Source organism: Sminthopsis crassicaudata, chromosome 4 (genome assembly GCF_048593235.1).
Source record: "Sminthopsis crassicaudata isolate SCR6 chromosome 4, ASM4859323v1, whole genome shotgun sequence".
NCBI classification, from domain to species: Eukaryota; Metazoa; Chordata; class Mammalia; order Dasyuromorphia; family Dasyuridae; genus Sminthopsis; species Sminthopsis crassicaudata.
Window position 1 is genome coordinate 394009769 of NC_133620.1, and position 22472 is coordinate 394032240.

The 22472-nt window shown below is 34.5% G+C and overlaps 1 protein-coding gene across 4 annotated transcripts in view; it reads left to right on the forward strand.

Moving 5' to 3' along the window:
• The window catches only part of WDR64 (WD repeat domain 64), a 175774-nt gene that overhangs the window by 89162 nt on the left and 64140 nt on the right, over window positions 1-22472 (forward strand). For 3 of the 4 annotated variants that reach the window (XM_074262511.1, XM_074262513.1, XM_074262514.1), the window contains 5 exons: window positions 2158-2284; window positions 5808-5956; window positions 12441-12564; window positions 15256-15431; window positions 21326-21505. In XM_074262511.1, coding sequence (XP_074118612.1) covers window positions 2158-2284; window positions 5808-5956; window positions 12441-12564; window positions 15256-15431; window positions 21326-21505 — 756 coding nt within the window. The remainder of the gene's footprint in view (window positions 1-2157; window positions 2285-5807; window positions 5957-12440; window positions 12565-15255; window positions 15432-21325; window positions 21506-22472) is intronic. The other variant, XM_074262512.1, reaches the window with a different exon arrangement.

A 22472-nucleotide genomic window follows, 5' to 3' on the forward strand; every position in this document is an offset into this window, starting at 1 on the left:
GGAGTGTGGTTTGTAGAAGTTGCAGATGACCTGAGAAGGCCCGCAGAAGACAGAAATAGTTTAGAAATTCAGAAATGCATAAAATTTCTATATAATATCAGCTCAAATTTTACAAGTTGTAAATTCCTCAGAAGAAAAAGAAAAAATCTAGACTTCTCTTATATGAAGAGAAGGCCAAAAAATTTTATGTGGATTTTTCAGATTGCTGGGGTGACACCCTCATGACCCCTGTGATGTGCAAGGGATAACTGTACATCACTCCCCTTGATACACTCTATGATCCAAGTTCTCTCACATGACATTCCATTTCCTATGACTCTATGACATGACTGACTCCCATGTCAAGGAGTCCTATGCTTCTTTCTTAGAATCACTTACTTCCTTCAAAGTTCAGCTCAAGCACCATTCCCTACCTAAGATTTTTCCTCATCCCACAGTTACCAGTGCCTCCCCAACAAAATTTTTCATGTATTTGCTTTTATATGTTTTTCCCTGGATAGTGTAAGTTTCTTGAGGGTAAGAACTCATTCAGTTCTGTCTTCATTATTTCACTTTTCTCTTATTCACTACCCTTATCTGCAAAATCAAGGAATTTGGAGTTAAGAACCTCAGGGTAAGATCCCCAGTGCCTAAAAGGGTGTTTCAGTCATGGATGACTCTTTATAACACTCTTTGGCATTTTCTTGGCAAAGATACTTGAGTGATTTGCCATTTCCTTTTGTAGCTCATTTTACAGATAAGGGAACTGAAGAAAATAGGATTGAGTGACTTGCCCAGAGTCACATAGCTGGGAAGTATCTGATTGGAACTCAGGAAAATGAGTCTTTGTGACATCAGGCCTAGCACTTTATCCAATGTACCACCTACCTGCCCAGCAGGTTCTTAATAAATATTATATTGATTGATCCAAACCCCTCATTTTACAAATGCTTAAAAACTTGATGTTTATAGAAGTAATGGGATTTAAATCCTGATCTCCTGGTTTAAAATCCATCTATCACACTATGTGTGTATTTCCTTCTTTCCTTTTTCCTTCTTCCCTCCTCATTACGATGTAATACAGCCCCTTGAGAGATTGATGTGTATTACATCTCTTTTTATTTTCTTAGATCCAAGCACATTGTTGATAAGGTTTAGATTTAGGGAACCAAAATGAGATTAGGATTTCTGGTGGTCCGGGAGTTAAATGATAAGGTCTAGTGGCAGGTTTGGGGTTAAGGGAACCAAATAGAGAGTTCTGGCTCCCCTCTAACCCCCTGGGATTTGGAGCAAGGGTAGGGAGTTTTGGGGACTCCCTTCTGGCAGCGCAGAGGCTCTCTGTAAAAGAATTTACAGACCCAAAAAACTAGATTGATAAAAAAGGTTTACTATGGGGTTTGGAAGGTTAGAAATCCTGACAGGCATAAAGTCTGGTTAGAAAATAGGTGAAGGTAAAGAGAAGATGGCACTGAAAAGAATATTCCAGTGGACAAAGACTCCTTGGCATAGCATGGCATAGCATAGCTGGCATGTTTGGAGCCTCTGCAAAAAGAGGGTTTTTTAGTTTGGCTCTTTTATAGTAGGAGCTTTAGCTGAAGGGAACTTCAGCTATCACTGGGTTTCTGCTTGAGGTAGAATTTGAATTGAATTCAATGAGTTTCTGGACTGAGCTGACCCTACCCAGATAACAAAGATGAAACTGTTTGTCTCTCAGGGCAGAGTCCCTCACTGAGGCAGAGTTGAAGGAGATTTTCTCTTTTAAGGATTTTTAGAGTTTTGGGATCCCCTCTTTATTGTCTTCTCTCTCTCTCTCTCTCTCTCTCTCTCTCTCTCTCTCTCTCTCTCTCTCTCTCTCTCTCTATATATATATATCTGTTTGGTTTAGAAAAAGCTTATTTAAATTGAATTGATATAAAAATTCAGTTCCTGTAGCTGTTTATTATATTCTGATGTGTCATAGCTTTAATCATGTCTGTTGTTCCCCTCCTATGATGATAAATAGTAACATAAATAAGATCTGAGCTGGAGTTTGACATATTTATGGATTATCATTTTACCTGTTTTTGCTGCCAGATTTATAATATCTTATTTCAGACTCTGAAAATAGTCTCATATATTCCCTTATGTAATAAACTTAAGTAATTGGCTATGTTGAATTATATGCATTTCCTTCCCCAGGTTTTTAGAGTGTGGGATATACAAACTCTTTCACTGTTACAAGTTTTTCACGACAGTCAAGGAGGACCAGGGGACATGCAGATCTATGCAATGATATTTGATCAAAACCACGGTGTGCTTGTCACAGGTCAGTGTGTTCAGTTAGCTATTGATGAGATGAGGTCCTTTCCATTTCTCTAAAATCTTTTTTACATGAGCATTTTATTTACTAGATAAGGAGGAATACTGGAGAAATAGTTTAATACATTTGTTAACTTTAACTTGCTACATTTTTATCTACTTCCCTACTCTTTTTCTACAGGTAAAAGTATGGTCTAGTATTTTGATGGGAGTAGTTGGCTTGTGGATAGAATTATTTTTCTTTGAAAATGCCCTGGGATATTCATGTTGCATCTTGATCTGGGTTGTAACAGAGAAGGAATGGCATAGATGCTGTTGGCACATAAAAGCAGCATTCATGCTATCCATACCCAGTTTTACTTCCTCTTTCTGAAGAGAGTTAATGAGGTTCCTCTTCTAACAGCTGCACAGGCAGTCTGAGCTGATAAGCATTTTGCTCAACAAGTCATTTCTGTACCTTCTTTGTGTATACCCAGGATAGGCACTGGACCATTTTCTTTCCTTTGCACTTGAAGCCAAAACCATGCCAAATGAAAATAGGACTTTGGCCTCAGTCTTTTAAGATTATTATTGAAGAAACTGGAGCCTCATTCAAGAAAGAATAAGGGTTCCATCTAGAAAAGGCTGTGCATTGCTGGTAAAGGTGGGCTTTAATGGTTAAGAAAGAATAGGGTTGGGAGTTCTTGCATCATGAAAACTAAACATTCAGTGCATTTCCCAAGTATTTTTCCCTCTGACCACCAGTTGTGGTTTGCTGTCAGAGAAATCACTGAAAAATCATTGCTTTCTCAGGAATCACTTTCACTTTGCTGTTGGCAGAGGATGTTTTTCTCACTTCTGTGTTCTCTGAATATTGAATAAGATCTTTGCTGAGCTATAGTGATTAACCACACTCACATAATACTTGATATCAGTGATAAAAATAGATCATTTTTCATCCTTTGGGGGAAAAAAAGTCAGTTCCAGCATAATTTGTTTAAATTTTAAACCAGCTCTCTACTATATTCCCTTCCCTAAAAAGTAATATAAAAACAATTGCATGCCATTTTACTTTTCATTGTGTTAGACTTCATCTGCAACCACCTAGATATGCAATTCAGGACCATTTATCATCACAGTAGCTAGGTTCTCAGGCAGGCAGAATATCTAGAGGGGAGGAGTAAAAGAAAAGGTCGCATTCTCTGCATACAATTCTGCTAGAATTTACATGATATTTTTATTTTGGGGGGGGGGCTTGCTGAAACACAGTTTTGAGCATAGCTTAGTTACGACATCAACAATAATGTTTTAAATTTTGCAAAGCACTATTTATACAAGTAGTAAGAAGCAAAGCTGGGATTTACCCAGATCCTCCTGCTCTAAATCCAATACCCTAGCTAAGCGATTTGTCTAAAGTCACATATTTAATTAGCTGCAGAAGTAGCTTGAACATAGAAACAAAAAATTAGTTGTTTATGGATGTGTATTCCCATTTCTACAGCTCAGTGTATGAGTTGAAGAGAAGCCAAACTTAAGCTCAGTTTCCAAATGAAGAAGCTAACCTAATTCACTGTAATAACTTGGAAATGGATTTTATTTAGTATTGCCATAATGCTTTATAAAGTCCCACTGTTTTAGAATCATCATGATTAGCTATAGTTAATAAGGTTATGTTTTAAGAGGCTTTTTTAAAAGAAAGTCTTTCATAAACACTAATCCTAGTCACCAAACAAAAGCTTTCATACAAGCAGTTTGACAGTCACCATTTATACTTTGCATTAACATAGAGAAAAGAAGGCAAAATATTAGGAAGGAAAAAACACACAAATAAGCTAACAGGTGTAAGAGACCCTGCCAACCCCCTGCCAGCCTTGGACATCACACAGGGCACAGTTTAGGTAATCTGAAGGTAGCCTTGTAAGGGTGAAAAAGATGGCAATGGGAGGAAGGAGGTCCCACCCTAAGGAATAACGTGGCAGTTCCTGAACCCTAGAGGGGAGGACCTTGAATATCCTTATCAGGAAAGGAATGCACACAATATATCTAAGTGTAGCTTCCTTTAGAGAATCATGTATCTGCTATAGGCTAGGATGTGATTACATATGAAGTAGTAACTAGAAACAAACACCAAGAAGATAAAAGCACCTGCAGTCTTTGTAATAACCAGAGTCTCACACCACTCTGGCTCTTGCCCCTCATTGCTTGCCCCTCATTGCTTACAATCTTTGCCATTTCAGGTGGGCAGGCAGTACTGGTCACATAAGGCCTGTTCCATTCGGGAGCTAGAGCTGTGACCCCTAACAAACAGGATTTAGTGACCAAGAAAAAATTAATAAGGTCAAAATGGACTGCTTTTTTTTATGTTTAAATCCTGTTCACCTCATTTGTCAAAAAATTTATTAAAGGTAACAATTCAATTCAAGCCTCTTTAAAAAAAAAAAAAAAAAAAAAAAAAAAAAAGATTAAGAATGATAATTTCACTGATTGGTTATTTCCAGCCACAATCCTATGTGGTTTCCTATCACAATTTCCTTCCTAGTTTTCTTCTTACTTCTCTAGCTCACTCCCCATCAGTCACTAAATACCTTAAGAGTTCTTAAGGTTCTATTTTGATTCTTTATACTAACTCCCTACACAAATTCCCAGGGCTATAATTATTAGCTTTATAGATAAACTCTCAGATAACTGATGTCTCCCTATAACTAAATTTCCAATTGCCTTCTAGTCTCCTTTTACATGATCCTCTGACATTTCAATCTCAAAAATATGAAATACTTAGGATTTTCTGCCTAAAAGCTTCCCCACCTTGTAACTTCCTGTCTCTGTTGATGACCTCATCATCTCCCAGTCAAATCTCAAATACTCTCCATTTCTCCTCTGTAATATCTCTATCCATCCTTTTCTTTCATGTCTGCTTACCATCAAGCAAACTCTGTATTCCTCCCTACTGTACAATTATAATAGTATCCTAAGTCACCTTGCTGTCTCCAGTTTCTACTTTCTCCATTTATTTTCAATATTCATGCTGATGTAATCTTCCTAATTCATCAATTGTTTCATAGCATTACTATTGCCCATTGTTCACAAATAAAATATAAAGTCTGCATTCTGACATCCTTCTACAATCTATCTCTCCCTATCTGACCTGATTTATCTCATACTTCTCCCCTTTCCATTCTAGTCAGAATAGACTATATATCAACCATTATTCTTGCTCCTTTCTTTGCTATCTTTGTGCTTTTTTCTACATCAACCTTCTTTAGGTGGAAATACTCCATCTCTCTTAAATTTCTTTCATTTTGTTTGAATTTTCCCATTGTGTTTCTCACATTGCACCTTATATCATGATTATTTGAACATATATTTCTATTCACTATTAAGTTGTTGCTTCTTGGGGACTTTTAAAAATTTTTTTTGTATTTCTGCTACCTAAGAATGCTTTATACATAATAGGTACTTAAAAATGTTTCCTTCAATTATTTAATTTATTTTTTATCTTTTATAAATTTATTTTTTATTAATTAATGGTTTTTCTCCTTTTTCTATAATAGGATCTAGTGTTATTGACATGTATCCTTTGACTCGGATGATACAAGACACAAAACAGATCCCACATAGTCATGATCGAGACATCAATGTCATGGTTTATAACAGAACTTTTCACCAATTACTCACTATTTGCTCTGAATCTATCATCAAAGTAAGTATAAATTATGTTCTTCAAACAAATAAAAGGCAAACCAAAGGAAAATTTCCTTTCCCACCAAAACATTATTGAGTAATTTGGCAAGAATAGTGGTGCTTATTATGTAAGCCTGTATTTTTTGGTACTACTTTTGGTCTTTTATATTTCCAAAACAAAAGGATAATCTATGAAAAGCAGGCTTTTTCAGTCCATGTAGCATGGTGACTCCAGTCAGTTCTGGGTTGGTGCAACTTCTGTCTACCATAAAAAGTAGTTCAAATGAATAAACTAAAGATGAGAATCTGGTCTACACTTTGAACTTATTTCTTCCAACTGATTTTGTCATTGCCCTTATATTCCTTAGATGCATTATTTGCCCATAGGAAATTCAATTTATTATCAGGGTGATTGACATTGTTTAGTAATTGTAGCAACAAAAGTTTGTCTAAAGGATAGTATGGCTCAGTTTTGTGGGAAAAGTCAAAGACTCATTCCATGTTGCTGTACAAATATCTAAAAATAGAGATAGATGTTGCAGAATAATGAATCATTTAGTGACCTAGGGATTTTTATCTCTCTCTTATGTTTGTTTCTGAATCAGAATATTTCTCTGTATGATGGATAGAACTTGAAATATCTTTTGGAAACACATTCTATAGATTCTACTATCTTGTGGGGATTGTTTCTAAGAGTGGGGACAAGGAGGGGACCACAAAGCATAATAATGTCATTCCTCCACATACTGCTTTCATAGAGGTATTCCTAAGTCCCTACTGCCTTTTTAGCTTTTGAGGTAGTATTGTTCAATCCATTCATCAAACATTTATTTACTAGGAATGGGAAGAGGAAGAATAAGATAGTAGGACAATTCTGTGTTGAAAGGCAGGAGCCCTAGACTAAAATCTAGATTTTAACACTTGTTAGTTACCTGTTTGATAATGGTTCAGCCTTTCAACATCTCTGAGCTTCAGTTTTCCTTTGTGTGAAATGGAGATAATAATACTTTCACTGCTTTACAAGTCAGTCAAGCTTCATTTATTAAGTACCTACTATATCAGGTACTGTGTTAAGCAGTAGTGAGACCGATCTTAATGTGTGCTATATAAATCCACGTTATCCTTACTTGATTTTCTGGTTTGAAATATTGAAGATTTACTGGACCCAAATTCTTCTTAGAGTTTGGAAAATTTCTACAAATTTCTAGCAATCTCTTTTGGCTGCCTATACATGCCCTCAAAGAAATTCTAGGTAGTATTAACTTCCCAATAGGAAAAGATAATAGAGCTTGAATTGAAAAAAAATATCAGAGATCATTTTGTCTAGTCTCTTCATTATGAAGATGAGATAACTGAGCCCTAGGGAGTTTATTATTTGTCCAAGGTTACACCATTAGTTTTTATTAGAGACAAAGAGGTCTTTTGCTGGGGAAAAACAAAGAAATATCCCATAAATGAGATGTCATCTCTTATGGGTTGAAAGGTAAAAATCCTTAAGGCAGAAACAGCTACCCATTGAAAAACAGTTACTTCAAGTGTAACTTTGGTGGAAAAGCCTGGATAAGGTTAGTATACCTGAGGCACTGCTTCATAAGTATTTTCATTTTGTAATCCCTACAAGGACTCATAGATCACATTATTGCTGCTGCTGCTACTATTATTACAACATGTAGCTTAGCCCTGTTATTACCAAACAGTTCTTTAGATGACTATGTGTGTAGCCTCCTGGAACTCTTAAAAAAACTTAAAAAGAAGTGAATGAGATGAAGACTCTGTAAATGAAGGAGCCTTTTTAATTTAACACCACCAAATTTTATTTTTTTAAGTTTGCAGTTCTGATTTCCAAAATCTCTTTAGACTTCTCTCATTGAACAATATGAGAAATGTCTATATTACTTTTTAGCAGGATATATGGACTATGGAGAAGGGAGCTTTAGAGGTCACATATGTCATTATCTTTATTTAACAGATAAAGAAAGAGAAGCTCAGTGAGTCACATAGATAGTATTAGTAATAAAGCTTCTTTTTATCTCAGGTCCTTTGATTCAAAATTTAGAACCCTTCTTTCTGTACCATAAATGAACCACATGGTAAATCAAATAATATAAGCCCAGAATAATCATCTCTAAAAACCTTAAAATTTCCATAAATTTTGCTCTGAAAACTGTGAATTAGAAATAAGAATTGTTCTCAGTTCTGTTATCTATTATTGAATGATAGTTGCAAATTTTATCAGGGTATCTAAGAATCAGTTAAGATATTTGAAAAGTGCTTCAATCTTCTTGGAGACATGTGTTACAAAATGTTTACCCTCTCTTTTCCAAATAACCAAACCATTATTGTCCAAGGCATTAGAGAAAATACCTATCTAATCAGCCTGGATGTAATTAGCCAAATCAGAAATTATATTCATCTTTCCTACCACTTATGTCTTGCCATATAAAGGAAACAGTGAAGACTTCATTTGTAATCATTACCTAACTTCTGCCTTTTGTAGAAAATGAGGTTTTGTTGTGACTCCCAATTACTCTTTCCTTTATGTTGCTTTGATTATGGTGAGTTATTAGTGTTTTACTTCTATTTAATAATCAATTTATTAAATGCCCACTATTTCCAGGGAATGATGACTTACATCTCCAATACCTGTTGTTAAGAAGCCAAATATATGGCTTAAAGCTGCACTGGCTAGAGCTAACCCATTGTACATATTAAAGCTAGCACCCCTATGGTGAATCTTAGAGAATAAAGAGTCACTGGGTCTACCTACCCAGATTGGAAATAGAACAACTCAAAGCTCCCATTTTAGTCCTCAGTGAGATCAGAACCATGATTGGCTAATATATTTCTAACCTAGGTGAGATGGCTGAGTGCTTTATATATGTGACTCTACAGTTCTAAGTTTCAGAACTGAATAACTTAATTCCAAACAAAACTCAAATCTTAATACTGTAACTATTATTTTTTAAAAATTCTGTAACTAAAAAAAAAAGTTAGAATTCTAGCTTTAATCAGGAAATGCATTTTGACAAAACTAACAATATTGTTTCTTCCTAAACCACCTTTTAATAAGTCTATAAGAATTCAAGAAATTAAATACTTGTAAATATTTTCAAACAAATTCAATCATTCCTGGATGATTATAAGAGGGGAAAGTTGGTAATTTCCAACTTTCTTTGAAATATGTATTATTTGTATTTGCAGTTATAAATAATGCATGTACATGTAATACTTTTCAGATTAAAAATACATCTTTTTAATGAGGTAGGTGGTCCAGGAATCATTATCTCCATTTTGCTAATAAAAGAATGAGATAGACTCAAGGGGTCTTTTGATGTTCAGTCCAAGATCTTTTTAATACCTGCAAATTACTTGTGAATTCCTCCATAGGAGAGATAAAAAATGTTTAGATATAAATAAGAAAGATTAAAAACAAGTACTATTTGATTTATATTAGAGACTTAGATAATTAGAAGAAAATGATTTTCAGAATATAATAAAGTGCCACTAAGTGGCATGTGATAATTCACTTATACATGAACATCACTCTTATTTATAAGAAATTTAAAGTTTTATTTATTATTTTCTTCTTTGACTCTCCAAGGTCATACAATATATACCATTCAGTATAAAATCAACAGATTTTTCAAAATAAAGAATCAAGGTCAGCTCTTTGGGGCCAGCTAGGACTAGTTCTTTACAACCATGGTTTCCTGTTTGTAGTAGGGTAAAGGAGAGGGATATTTCCTAATAAGTAAACTTAGGATACTTATACTAGTATGAAATTAAGATCTTCTAAAGTCTCCAGTCTAGGTACTCATGCTTGATAGAATCATCCACAGCGTTTGATTGATTATTTTGATTGATTGATTTAAAAAAGGGAAAAAAATTAAATTAGAAAACTCAGCTATCATTCCACAAATGAGTGCATTCCCGCTCTCTTCTTCCATAGCATAATGTGAAAAAGAAGTTTCTCCCATCCAAGTTTCCACCAATAAAAAGGAGAAAGCAGAGCAGCATCCTGACAACCACAAGTCCTGCTACTTATACTCATCTACCATCAATTCGTCCTGACTCTTCAACCAATTGGAAATAGAAGTCTCACCAGTTCTGCTTCTGCCTTACATCCTATTAGCCTACCTAGAAGTCATTCCATCCCTTTGCTCCAATTTGTGTGTCTGCCGTTAGTAGCCTAGAATTTCCAAATTGCCATGACTTGTCCTCTATGAAACTCTTCTGAGTTCTCTCTTCATCCTTTTCAATTTTCCTTAGATTTCTATGTCTTCTCCAGATTAAAATATTCCCTGTTCCCTGGCATGGGTCTCTCCTGGGAAATGAGACCCTGGTTTTTTTGTCTATTAAATAAAATACTACCACATGAAGGCTGGCTGTGGCACTGAACTTCAATGGTTGGAGGAAAAACTGAGGCATAATTCTGCCTCATTTAAATCCAGATTCATTCCAAAGTCAAAGCATCACCCTGACGATATCATCGGTCCTTTTTAAGAATAAAAGATGAACAATAACAAAAAAACCCCCACAAAATAAAAACAAACCCCCATTATTAAAAAATTGTTTCCTTCTAAAATCTTTTCAATTGTAGCAGATACTTGACAATGGTTATTATGTTGACAGGGAAAAAGTATTTTGGGTCCCTAAGGGCTGCTCACATTGTTGGAATCACTATGGGTTCTAGGGTTAGGCATCTTAGTCCTATTTGCCGAAGTCTTTTAGGAATTCTAGAAGCTTCACATTGATTCTAACCCTAAACGCACACTCCTCCATTTGACATTTAAAGCCCTTCATAATCTTGTCTTTCTATGCTCATCATTCATTATTTAACCTCTCATAGTCTGTGTTCCAATAACACTGTATTACTTGATGTATATGATTTTTCATCAATCTTTGCCTTTACACAGACTGTCCTCCATTCCTGGAATACTCTCCCTCTTGAAATCTTTTTTTTTTCCAGAGGCAATTAGGTTTGAGTGACTTGTCCAGGGTCACACAGCTAGGAAGTGTTAAGTATCTGACATCAAATTTGAACTCAGGTCCTCCTGACTTCTGGCTGATGTTCTATCCACTGAGTCACCCAGATGTTCCTCTCTTGGAATTTTTAATCTCTTTTCTATATCCAGCCCAAGGCTACCTCTTAAAAGAATCCATTTCTGTTTTTCTTAGTTATTATTCCTGCTTCCCACTCACAAATACATGTATTTATACATGTTTTGTTTTGTATTGATACATATTGTTCATCCTCAGTAAAATATCAAGTCCTTTAAGTCAGGACCTGTTTTCATTTTTTGTTTGTGAATTCCCAGTACCTCCACAGTATTCAGAACATAAGCCCTTTAAAATTGTATTAAATTATCATCATGCCATATTGGTTTATGCTACAATTCATGTGACACTGAAAACATCAGAAAACAATTCAGAAGTAGAACTGATCAATTAAATGGGACTTTCAATTCTTTCTTGGATTAATAAGCCAATTTAGGAAAAAGAATTGTATATAGCTCAAAAAACTGCTTGGATATAGAAAATAAAATCTAAGTAAATCGATTGGGTTTCCTTTCCCACGCACTTCTAACCTTTATCAAACCTTGATAACTCATGAATAAACCTCTAATGAAAAATCTAGCCAAAGAAGGTTGTCATCTATAATTAAAATTGCTCCTTTCTTGAACACACTACCAATAATCCTTCTTACCAACTCTTATTTTTCCAGATTTCATGTCAACATATGTCCCCATGTAATAGCAAGAAGGTGGGCCTGAAATTCTGGAGAGACATATTCTAGTTTTAGTACCACTATGGTCTAGCTCTCTGACATTGAGCAAGTCATTTGACCTATCTAGTATTTTTACCTATAAAATAAAGTGAAAATAAAAACATGTATAAATACATGTATTTGTGAGTGGGAAGCAGGAATAATAACTAAGAAAAACAGAAATGGATTCTTTTAAGAGGTAGCCTTGGGCTGGATATAGAAAAGAGATTAAAAATTCCAAGAGAGGAACATCTGGGTGACTCAGTGGATAGAACATCAGCCAGAAGTCAGGAGGACCTGAGTTCAAATTCTTTTAAATTCTGTGATTCTTTATTCATTTCTATTACTATTCTAAGATGCTTTAGAATGGTTAATACTTACATCTAGTTCAATTCTTCCAGTTTGACCTAAGCCTGATTCATCTTTTGCCCTATTACTCACTTTGGTTTAGGTCTATTTAAATTAGAATGCCCTAAACAATGTCCTACTTCCTATCCAAATCACACTATCTGCTTTATGATCAAGAGAATAATTGCCACAGATATCTATTGCATGTTGTTTATACAGTTCAAAGCTTATAACACAACATCATCAATAATTTTCTTTTTTTCATGAAAATAATCTTGAATGGAATATAAGGTATTATAAAGTTATCAAGTATGACATAGTTTGAATATTATCAAATATTCTCATAAGAACTAAAAGACAAATTGATCATTTGACTTCTCTCTATTAGGTATGGGAACTAGAAACAGGTCATCAAATATATCAGATTTTTGATCCCCATGGAAGCAATGTTGAAGTAACAACTGCTGCTATTGATAAGAGTGGATTTGTTCTTGCTACAGGGGCATACACTGGTAAGACTTATCCCTTGAGGAGTATCTCTGCCTATGTTAACCCCCTTGACATCTGCAATCAATAGGGCTAAAGAATTTATTTGTTTTTGGTGGGATGGTGTGCTGGGGAAGAGCAGGTTTGAGTGGGAAAGCAATGATGCTAACTTCAGTTTCACTTTGATAACCTTAACATCACTAATTCCATGTCTTCATGCTTTTGGTTTTATATTTATAAATTTTGATATGAACTGATGGAAATGCCTCTTGCCTAGGTTTGCTCCATCACTACTATAGTTTCTTGTTGTTGTTCATTCATTTCCAGCTATGTCTGACCCTTTGTCCCATTTGGGATATTTTTGGCAAAGATATTGGAGTAGTTTGTCATTTCCTTCTCCAGCTCATTTTACAGATGAGGAAACCAAGGCAAACAAGATTAAATGTCTTGCCCAGGGTCACACAGTAAGTATCTGAGACCAGATTTGAATTCAGAAAGATGAATCTTTCTGCCTCCAGGTCAAGAACTCTGTACCTGCTATACCATCAAGCTGCCTGATACCCCTGCATCACACATTATATAAACTATAGGATTAAGCTAACATCCTAACCTTAGCTAGTCACTCTTTTTGCCAAAAATGGGTCCTGGAATTTGGCAAAGGGTTCAGCTCACCTAGAATTTATTTCATTTGTTATTTAACTTCCTTCCTTTGACATGAAGAAATAACTACTATAGACTTTAGTAACAGGAGAAAGAAAGAGGATGGAAAAGAGAGCAAATAGTAATGAACTGAACTTTAAGAAGGTCAAACCAGTACAAGCAAGCACTTGCACAGTGTCTCATATATAAGAGCATAGCATCATAGATTTAGAGCTGGAAGGGATTGTAGAGATAATCTAGTCCATGTTCCTCATGTTCCAGATGTGGTGATTGAGGTCAGAGAGTTTGAATGATTCATTTCAAATCATAATATTAGTGTCTGAGCCAGATATTGACTCCCCTGTTATGATTCTAACAATGCCTTATATTAGTGTCACATTTTACATATTACAAAGAGCTTTAAGAATGCAGAGGGAAAGGAGCAGAAAGATGGAAAGGTCCTGTAAAAATAAGCCTAGAACAAACTGGAGAGATTTTGCTATGTATCTCTACATTATTTCATCATCCTGAACTTTTTCCAGCCTCATATCACTCACCTCCTTGCTCTCTTTTCCATTGAACTTGAATCTGCTTCCCCAAGTTTCCTAAATGTCAAAGGACTTCAGATAGTAGAAACCCTTGGTTCTGTCATTGTGGTTTTTGTAGACAAATGGGAAGTAACAGCACGATCACTACACCATGGGAGTGGAGCAATGGTCTAGTGGAGACTTAGGTCAGGAATGCTGAGAGTACAGGATTATAAAAAATAGTAAGAATGGACTCTTCATCAAAGGCAATTTGGAATATTAGCTTAGACAGGTGAGAAGTAGTTTTTTGGCAAGAAGTGGGAAAAGGAAGTTATAGACCTTTGCCAGTAGCCTAACTAGAAGATAAACTTGGGGTCTCAAAGCATCCATTGGCAGAAGCCAATAATATAGAATAATTTTCTTTATAACCCTTAACTCCCAAGCTTATAGTCTAAGGAAGTAGAAGAAAAGTAAAACAAAGATTGACTTTTTAAACTTCTAAATAACTTCCCTACCTCCACATATTCTGAAATAACTAAACTAGGTTAATTATCTGGGCCAGACTTACACTAGACTAAATTCCACATTTGGGAGATACCTCATGATGATTTCTGGAGCCCCATTAAGTCTACATTTAGAACCATCTCTATATCCATCCCATCACCCTGATTTCTGGTCTCAGAAAGTCCTTTAACAAGAATCTTTAATTACAGATTTAGAGGTGAGGTTAAAAAAAATCAAATATCTGGGAGTCATAAAACATTGTCACAAATGACTTTTCAGTCAAAGTCTATAAGATATATGGGAGCCTTTTACTTTTGTGCATGTTTTGATATAGTTAGGAAAGAATAGAGGTGAACAGTTAAAGCTGAGAGAAGAAAACTTTTTTTATTTAGGATAAAAATAATGGGGGGGGGAGCCAATAGTACAACAATCGGCACAATTGTGCCATGAGAAGGAAAGCCATACCTATACCCATTTTGAGGTTGGATACAAGGTGGAGCCCAGGAAAAAGTATCCTATTTGATGGGATGTGAGCTCCAGAAGTTGGGCAAGGGAGTTAGTTGCCCCATATGGTACAATTTGAAAGAGAAATGGGTGGCAAGATTCAGAGATGGCAATTTCCAGACTACCTGGGGAGGATATATACTCTTCTCTGTTCTGGAGAAAGTGAAAGCCTTCAATTCCAGTGCAATGGAATTGCACTTTATTCTGCAATAAAGGTCAAGCCCCTTATTCTGAAATAAAGGAAGCTACTGATAAAGGGAGAAAGGGTTACAAAATAAGGAAATTAGAGATTCCTAAAATAGAGTTTGTGTGTGTGCATGCACGCGCGCCTATGTAGAGCTGAGTATATAATTTTCTTTAGGGCTACTCTTGTTATAAGAAGTGAACACAAGATTTAAAGTGCTGTTTGTTTTAATGTATAAACACCCACAGAGAATCCACAGCTTAATAGAAAAACGCCTTGTTGTATTGCTTGTTAGAAACTCTCAGATTGTTCTTTTCTGAGAAAATATCTATTAATCACTATTTTCTCCTCTTATCTAGGCACAGTTAAACTCTGGGATTTTGGAAGTGGGCAAGAAATGAAAATGTTATATGAAGGGAAAGACTGGAAAGAGGATGAGCATTGTTTGAGCCAGATAGCCTTCCTAACAACTGATAAAAAAAATCACTATCTGATCCTAGCTCTGGAGTTCAACGGGAAGATCAAACTTGTACAGGTTTTCCATTTCATCTATGCATTTATTTTTTGACTTTTCTACTCTTTGAAGTTTATGTGGAATTTATTTGCGGCTTTTAGTGGTTCATATTTATATTTAACCTCAGTTGGGCTATTTTTTTTTATCTCTAAGTTTGCCAAGATGATCCTCACTACCTTTCCCTTTGGCTTCCTTTGTATATTTATTGTCCCCTGAGAAGAATGGCTGCCCAGCCACCAAGCAGCCTGCCCTTAGCTGCCAGCAAAGATTTATTAAACTACTTCAGTCAGATGACCAAAGCTTTGCTGAAGAGCAAAGCTGGGCCCTTTGACCAAGAGTACACAGAATCTATCTATATCTGGGATGCTATCCAAGACCTTTTTAGGATTAATCATTGGAGGAGTAGATCATACAAAGTCTCTGACGGTGCATAAGAAACAGAGAAAGAGCCTATTCCTGTTCAGTGAGAACAAAGTCACCCTGTCATCAAAATAACTTTGCTTTGAAGTTCAGGATCCAATGGATTCAATTGGAAGCTTGGTATAGTGAATAAAATACTGGACCTGTTTTGAGACCTTACCTGAGATACTAGCTGTGTGTGCCTGGACTTAAAGTTAATGACTCAGTTCCTCTAGAAAATGGGGATTATAATATCATTAACCTAACAGGGTTGTTGTGAGGATCAAATATGATAATGTTTGTAAAGTGTTTTGCAGATAACACCGCATATGTAAGAAGCCTTGTTTTTCCTGTGTATCTACCACTACTTAGGAAGCTAATGCCTTCCTTATATAAGTAATTAAAGCTATACTATTTATCCTGATTACTGAGTGAATATGTTTGTTCTCCTTGTCTTGAACTAAAGAATTTATTACTCCTCTTTCAGAAGGACTAAAATTCAGAAATTAATTTCCTACTTGAATAAGAAAGATATTATGAAACCTTAGTAAAGGTTAAGAAAACAGATGGGTCTGTTTCTAGAGAGGTGAAATCAAAAGTTACTCTTATTTGCATTTGCTCTCCCATCATTGTCCTGGAGCTCACAGAAGGACACTTTGGAAAAGGACTTCCAAGGGCACACAAATTGCTAATTCTTTTGTAAGTTAACAGTATAAAATGTGTCATGATGCTCTCCTTCATAAATTACATTTTTCATATTACATACATTTCATTTTACATATGTCATTTTGACATACCTTTTTCTAAGTTCAGAAAAACTGAGACAGCCCCATATATAAATTTCCTGGAGTTACTTTTGAGACAGGGAATAGTTAATGTTTGTTTAATATCCATAGATACCTTTAGTACAATTTGAAGCACTAATTACGATACAAATTCACATTTTAAATGGGCCATTTCAACTTCACAGCCATTCTGTTGATTTAGGAAAATACATTAAATGTATCTAAAGAAATCTTTGTTTTTTTCTGAAACAAGCTGTTACACAGCTGTGTTCCACCTCAATAAAATAAATGAGAGTCCAATATTAGAAAACATAAGGTGAACAAATTTCAGGTTAGGAAACTCATCTAATTCAACTGTTGGTCTCATTTTAAAGATAAAGAAGGGCAACTAGAGAAGATGAAGAGTTGTAGAAGCTCACAGATGAAACACAGTAGACCCAGAATTGCAACCCAGATTGTGTGGATCCAAATCTAGTGCACTTTCTATTAAACAATAGTTTGACTAGGATTTGTCTCTTCACTCTACAGAAGTCTGTTTTGGCACAGACAAATTTACTGCAAAATTCCCTTTTTTGGCAAGGCAAATTGGGGCACCTGAGGCCAGATTTGAACTCAGTGTCTCCTGACTCCAAGGCTGGTCCTCTATCCACTGTGGCATCGAGGGCTGCTGCAGTACATTTAAAATTTGATTTTATTTATAAATTCATGTCCTACAGTAACTTTTAGGCAAATGGGTCACATTGACAAAGATTAACTAGAATATATATTAGTAACACAATATAATGGAAAATGGATTGGATCTAAAGTTAAGAGGACCTGAGTTCTAATTCAAACCCTACTATTTACTTTATGTGTCTTTGGGTCAGATTCCAAAGATACCAAGGTTATCGTCTGCATCCTGGGCCATCACCAATTATCTTGACTTTTTGCCTTGCTTGATGACTAAGAGGGAATGATTTTGTGCAACTCTGCATATAACTCCATGAAGTAATTTCTCCACCTAGAAAATGAAGAATGAAAAACAACAACAACTTTGAGAAAGCCACCATTTCTCTGGGCTTTGGTCTTTTCATTTGTAAAATAAGAAATCTGGATCATCTAGAGAGCCTCTAAGGTCCTTCCAGCTCCATAGTCTGTGATCTAGAGTTTATATATAACATTATTATTATCATTAATTATTATAATTATTAATATTATATCTAATATAAAGATTAATTATATATAATGACCCATGTACAGGGTTTCATGCTAGAACCTAGAGGTTCTGATCCGTTTTAAGCTAAAACCTCTTTATTTTTAATTTTATTAAATCATATCTGACTATTCATGACCTTTTTTAGAGTTTTCTTGGAAAAGAGACTGGATTATTTTGCCATTTCCTTCTCCAGTTCATTTTACATATGAGGAAATTGAGGCAAACAGGGTTAAGTGACTTGCCTATGGTCACACAGTTAGTTAAGTGTCTGAAGCTGGTTTCAAACTCAGGTATTCCTGACTCTAGATCCAGTGCTCTGTATATTGTGCCAACCAGTTGCCCTTGAGTTTCTTTATTTTTGTAGTTAAAATGAGAGTTCATACTTTGAAGTTTCCAAAGTATGGATTTACTTTTGATTTTTAGTAGAGAATTATTATGGTCAGAATGGTGCCTTATGAAAATTACTTTGTCAATGTTTGTGTGAAAGATTGATTAGAGAATGAAATCCAAAGTTTGGATTTCATTTTGAATCATACATCTATATACAAGATTCTGCCCTTAAATTTCAACACCTTAATTTCTTGGTATATAAAATTTCATTCTTAGAATTGTCTAAAAGACACTAGCTGTTAGAGTTTCCCCCCTTTTTTCTAATTTTAATTCTAGAATTCAAATTCTAGTTTTTTTTTAATTTTTCAAATTCAAATTTGATTTGGTTTATAAAACATTTAAAATATAAAACCAATCTATCACTGCTATATATCTTCTATTCAAGTGATTTTATCTATCAAATTTATATAATGTAATCTGTATTAGAACTTTTGTTTTTTCTTTATCTCTTGCATATGTGCCCCTAGAAATAACTATATTAAAATGTATTTAAATTTTAAATTTAAATTTTATTAAAATATTAAATTTAATTAACTATTTATTAATAACCCATGTACAGGGTATCATGCTATGTCCTAGAGGTACAACAATAAAATAAAATAATATCCTTTACCTCAAAGAGTTTATAATCTAGAAAGGAATAAATAAGCATAAGAATAATTATAATGTGAGGCAGATTCTTAGTACAGAGAAAATATCCAAATAAAATGCTCTGAGATCTAGAAATAGGTAGAATAATGATAGACTTAGAATCAAGAAGAATTCCATATAGAAAAGAGAACTTCAGATGGGACCTGAAAAAAATAGAATGGATTTCAAGAGGTAAAGCTATAAAAAAGGAGGAATGGTAGTTATTTTGGCAGATAGGATGATGTAAATAAAGGTCCAAAAAGAGAATTTCAAAAAGTGAGAGGTCCAACAAACAGAGAAATAAGAAAAAAAATATTAAATAACCTGTTGTGAGCACAATACTAGCTTCATCCCTGGGCTAAAAGCAGTTTATATAAAACGGCATCTTTTGCCCTCATGGAACTTACAGTCAAACTGGTTGGAATGTAGTATTTCTAAAGAGGAATAACATGAGATACAATTGAAAAGGCAGATTGGAGTCACAGTTTGGAAGGCTTTGAAAGTCATGATAAGGAATTTAATAGGCATGAAGAGTCATTAAAGATTTTTAGTAGAGGATTATTATGATCAGAATGGTGCATTATGAAAATTACTTTGGCAATGTTTGTGTGAAGGATTGATTAGAAAATGAAGAGATTGGAAACTAGAACAGGAAAATCAATATAGTAGGCCAGGGGGTAGTTGAATTAGGGTAGTTGGAATCATAGCATAAAGAAAAAAATTAATGGAAGACATTATTTTGGAAATAGAGTAAATGAGACTTAGAAACTGAATGGTAGGGATGAGGCAGAGGGAAGACTCAAAAATAACTCAAATGTTTTAAACTTGGATGATTTAGAACATGGAAAATACCATAAGTAGAAATAAAGATGTTAGGAGGAAGAATATGATTCATAAGGAAAATAATGGATTTTGTTTTGCACATACTGAGTTTACGATATCAGCAGGATATACTAAATAGTAGGGGTTCTTAACCTGGAGTTGGTGAACTTTTTTAAATAATATTTTGATTTTTTTTAAATATAATTTGTTTTTTTTATAATTCTATGTGTTTTATTTGATTGAATATCATTGAATATTATTTTATTGGAGTTCATAAAGTTTAGCAGACTGCCAAAATAATCTATGGCACAATACAAAGGTTAAGAACCTCTACCAATTGCAACATGTAGCAGGCAAACAGAATTTTAGTACAGAATCTGGGGAAAACTACATAGCTGGAAACATGTACCTGGGATTCATTCACATAATTGTAATAATTGAAGTCATAAGAATAAATACTATAAAGGAAAATATGTAATGAGAAAGAAAGTTGGGAGGACAGAAGGAGGGAAGAGGAGGGAAGAAAAAAAGAATAAAGACATCTGGGAATCACTACATTTGTGAGCAGAGGAAGGAAGATGAGCTAAGGAAGGTAGGAGAATCAGGAAGGTAATAAAGTATCAAAAAAGAAGGTGCAGTCAACAGTATCAGATGAGTACTGAAAACACTACTGGATTTAGTAATTACTGACAGAAAAAATTCAGAAATGAATAAGGAAGACTGGTTTCAAAGTGTTTAAGACAGTAAGTAAAAAGGAGGTAAAGGCAGGGAAAGTATAATAAGAAGGTATATAGTTATATAGTACTTTCACATTTATAAAACACTTTTTACAACAACTTTGAGGATAGTGTCAACCACATTATTATCCCCTTTTTAGAGGTGAGAAAATGATTTTTGGAGAGTTGTGATTTCCCCAAAGTCACACCACTATGTGAGAGTTGGAACTTGTCTCAATCTATTAACAATTGTGATTTTTTTTCTTCTTCTTTTTCTTTCCTTTTTTTGCCTTAAAAATTATAGAGGATGGCTCTCTGGGAGGAAGAAGGAGAGGAATACTGGGGAAAACAATAACAATGTCATAAACAAAAAAATAGCAAAAAAAAAACCCTTATTTTTAAAAAAGAATCTGAACCTGAACTCATCTCCTGATTTTGAATTTAAACTGTTTGAGTGGGATTATAAATGACTTGAATAAAGGCAATAATTGCAGACTTTTACAAGTTTGTAAATGACATAAAGCTAGGGAAGAAAACTATTAAGGATTAGATTGAACAGTCAGGATCCCAAGATGCTAATGGTAAGAATTTGGGGTCAAACCAAAGTACTTCAATACTTTGATAAATCCATGATCTCATCAATATGTGTACTACTTTAAATGATGCAGATCTAAATGTCTCACAGCTAATTAGTGATATGGCTAAAACTCTGGTCTCTTGGTTCATTATGTCATATTCTTTGGAAGTTTTTTCATAACTACCTCTCAATCTTAAATCTTTTCTTACCAAAAAGATTAATTTTTGGCTTATAATACATAACATTTCCATTCCTATATAAATTATTTTTATAAATTGACAATTATTTCACTTAATACAATAGATTTTTTAAAAGATATTAAATAACAAGTAAGGAAAGAAAAGAAAGGGCATTTCTAAAGAGAAAGAAAGAGTATTAATGAAAAGGTATTTTTGTTAAAGGGTAAAGAAGAAGATCCTTTTCTTGCTGTGGTATGGGAACTACCTGATATTATGCCTATATTGATAAAAGGGAAGCAAGTTATTTCTCTGAAAGTTACTTCTAATCCCAAGACTATGAATTTAACTATCCCAGAGGTTGAACTGCCATCTGAAGACCGTAAGCCTGTGGTCCTTAATATTGTAAGTTTAAATTCTGGACACCCTTTTTACTAGAATTATTTTGATTTATGTTCCTTTCATGTTAATACTATTCCTTTACCCTCAAGTCCTTCAATATCTACTCAGTTAATTGATAAACATTTTACAAGCATCCACTATTAAGTACTGTTCTAGGTGCCAGAAATATAAACACAGACAATGAAATGATCCTTATTCTGGAGGAAATTATGCGCAGGATAAACAGGGGAAAATGTAAGATTGTATAGAAGTTAGTAAAGAAAAACAGCATCAGTTAAGATATAAGGATAGATTATATGTAGAAGTTGGTTTTTGAGCTTTTTTCTTTAAGAAAGGAATTTTATGGGGATGGAGAAAGGAGGGACCACATTCCTGAGATAAAAGGTGACCAGGATAAAGGCATAGAGGCAAAAGATGGGCGTGTCCTATGTGAATTACAGACCAAAATAAGAGACTAGTTTGTCTGAATTGCAGAGGATAGAAAAGAGAGTAATGTATATGGAGAATGGAAAGATAGATTAGAGCAAGGTCATAAAGGACTTTTCGAGCTAAAGAGTAGAAATGACAAAAGTTATACAATATCATTAAGAATAGTAAATAGCCAACATTATTCTAATCTATTTCTATCTAAGAAAAACAATTACCCCAGCATCATTCAGGATCAGGTTGACTACCACCAAGATATGGAGCCAGTGCTAAAAGAGAAAAACTAGTCAAAAACTTCTTTCAGACAAGAGAACGTTAATTGAAATGCTTGGTTATCAGGGAGTATTAGTCCCAAAACGATGAAGTATCAGAGATAGAAGGAACCAACAAGATTACTTATCCCAGTTCCTTCATTTTATATTTGAGAAAACTGAAGACCAGAAGTGTGGAGTAACTTGTTAAAAATCACATAAACAAATAAGTATTGGAATCAGGACTAAAATCTAGATCTGATTCCAAGAGTAAAGTTCTTTTTTTTCCCCTT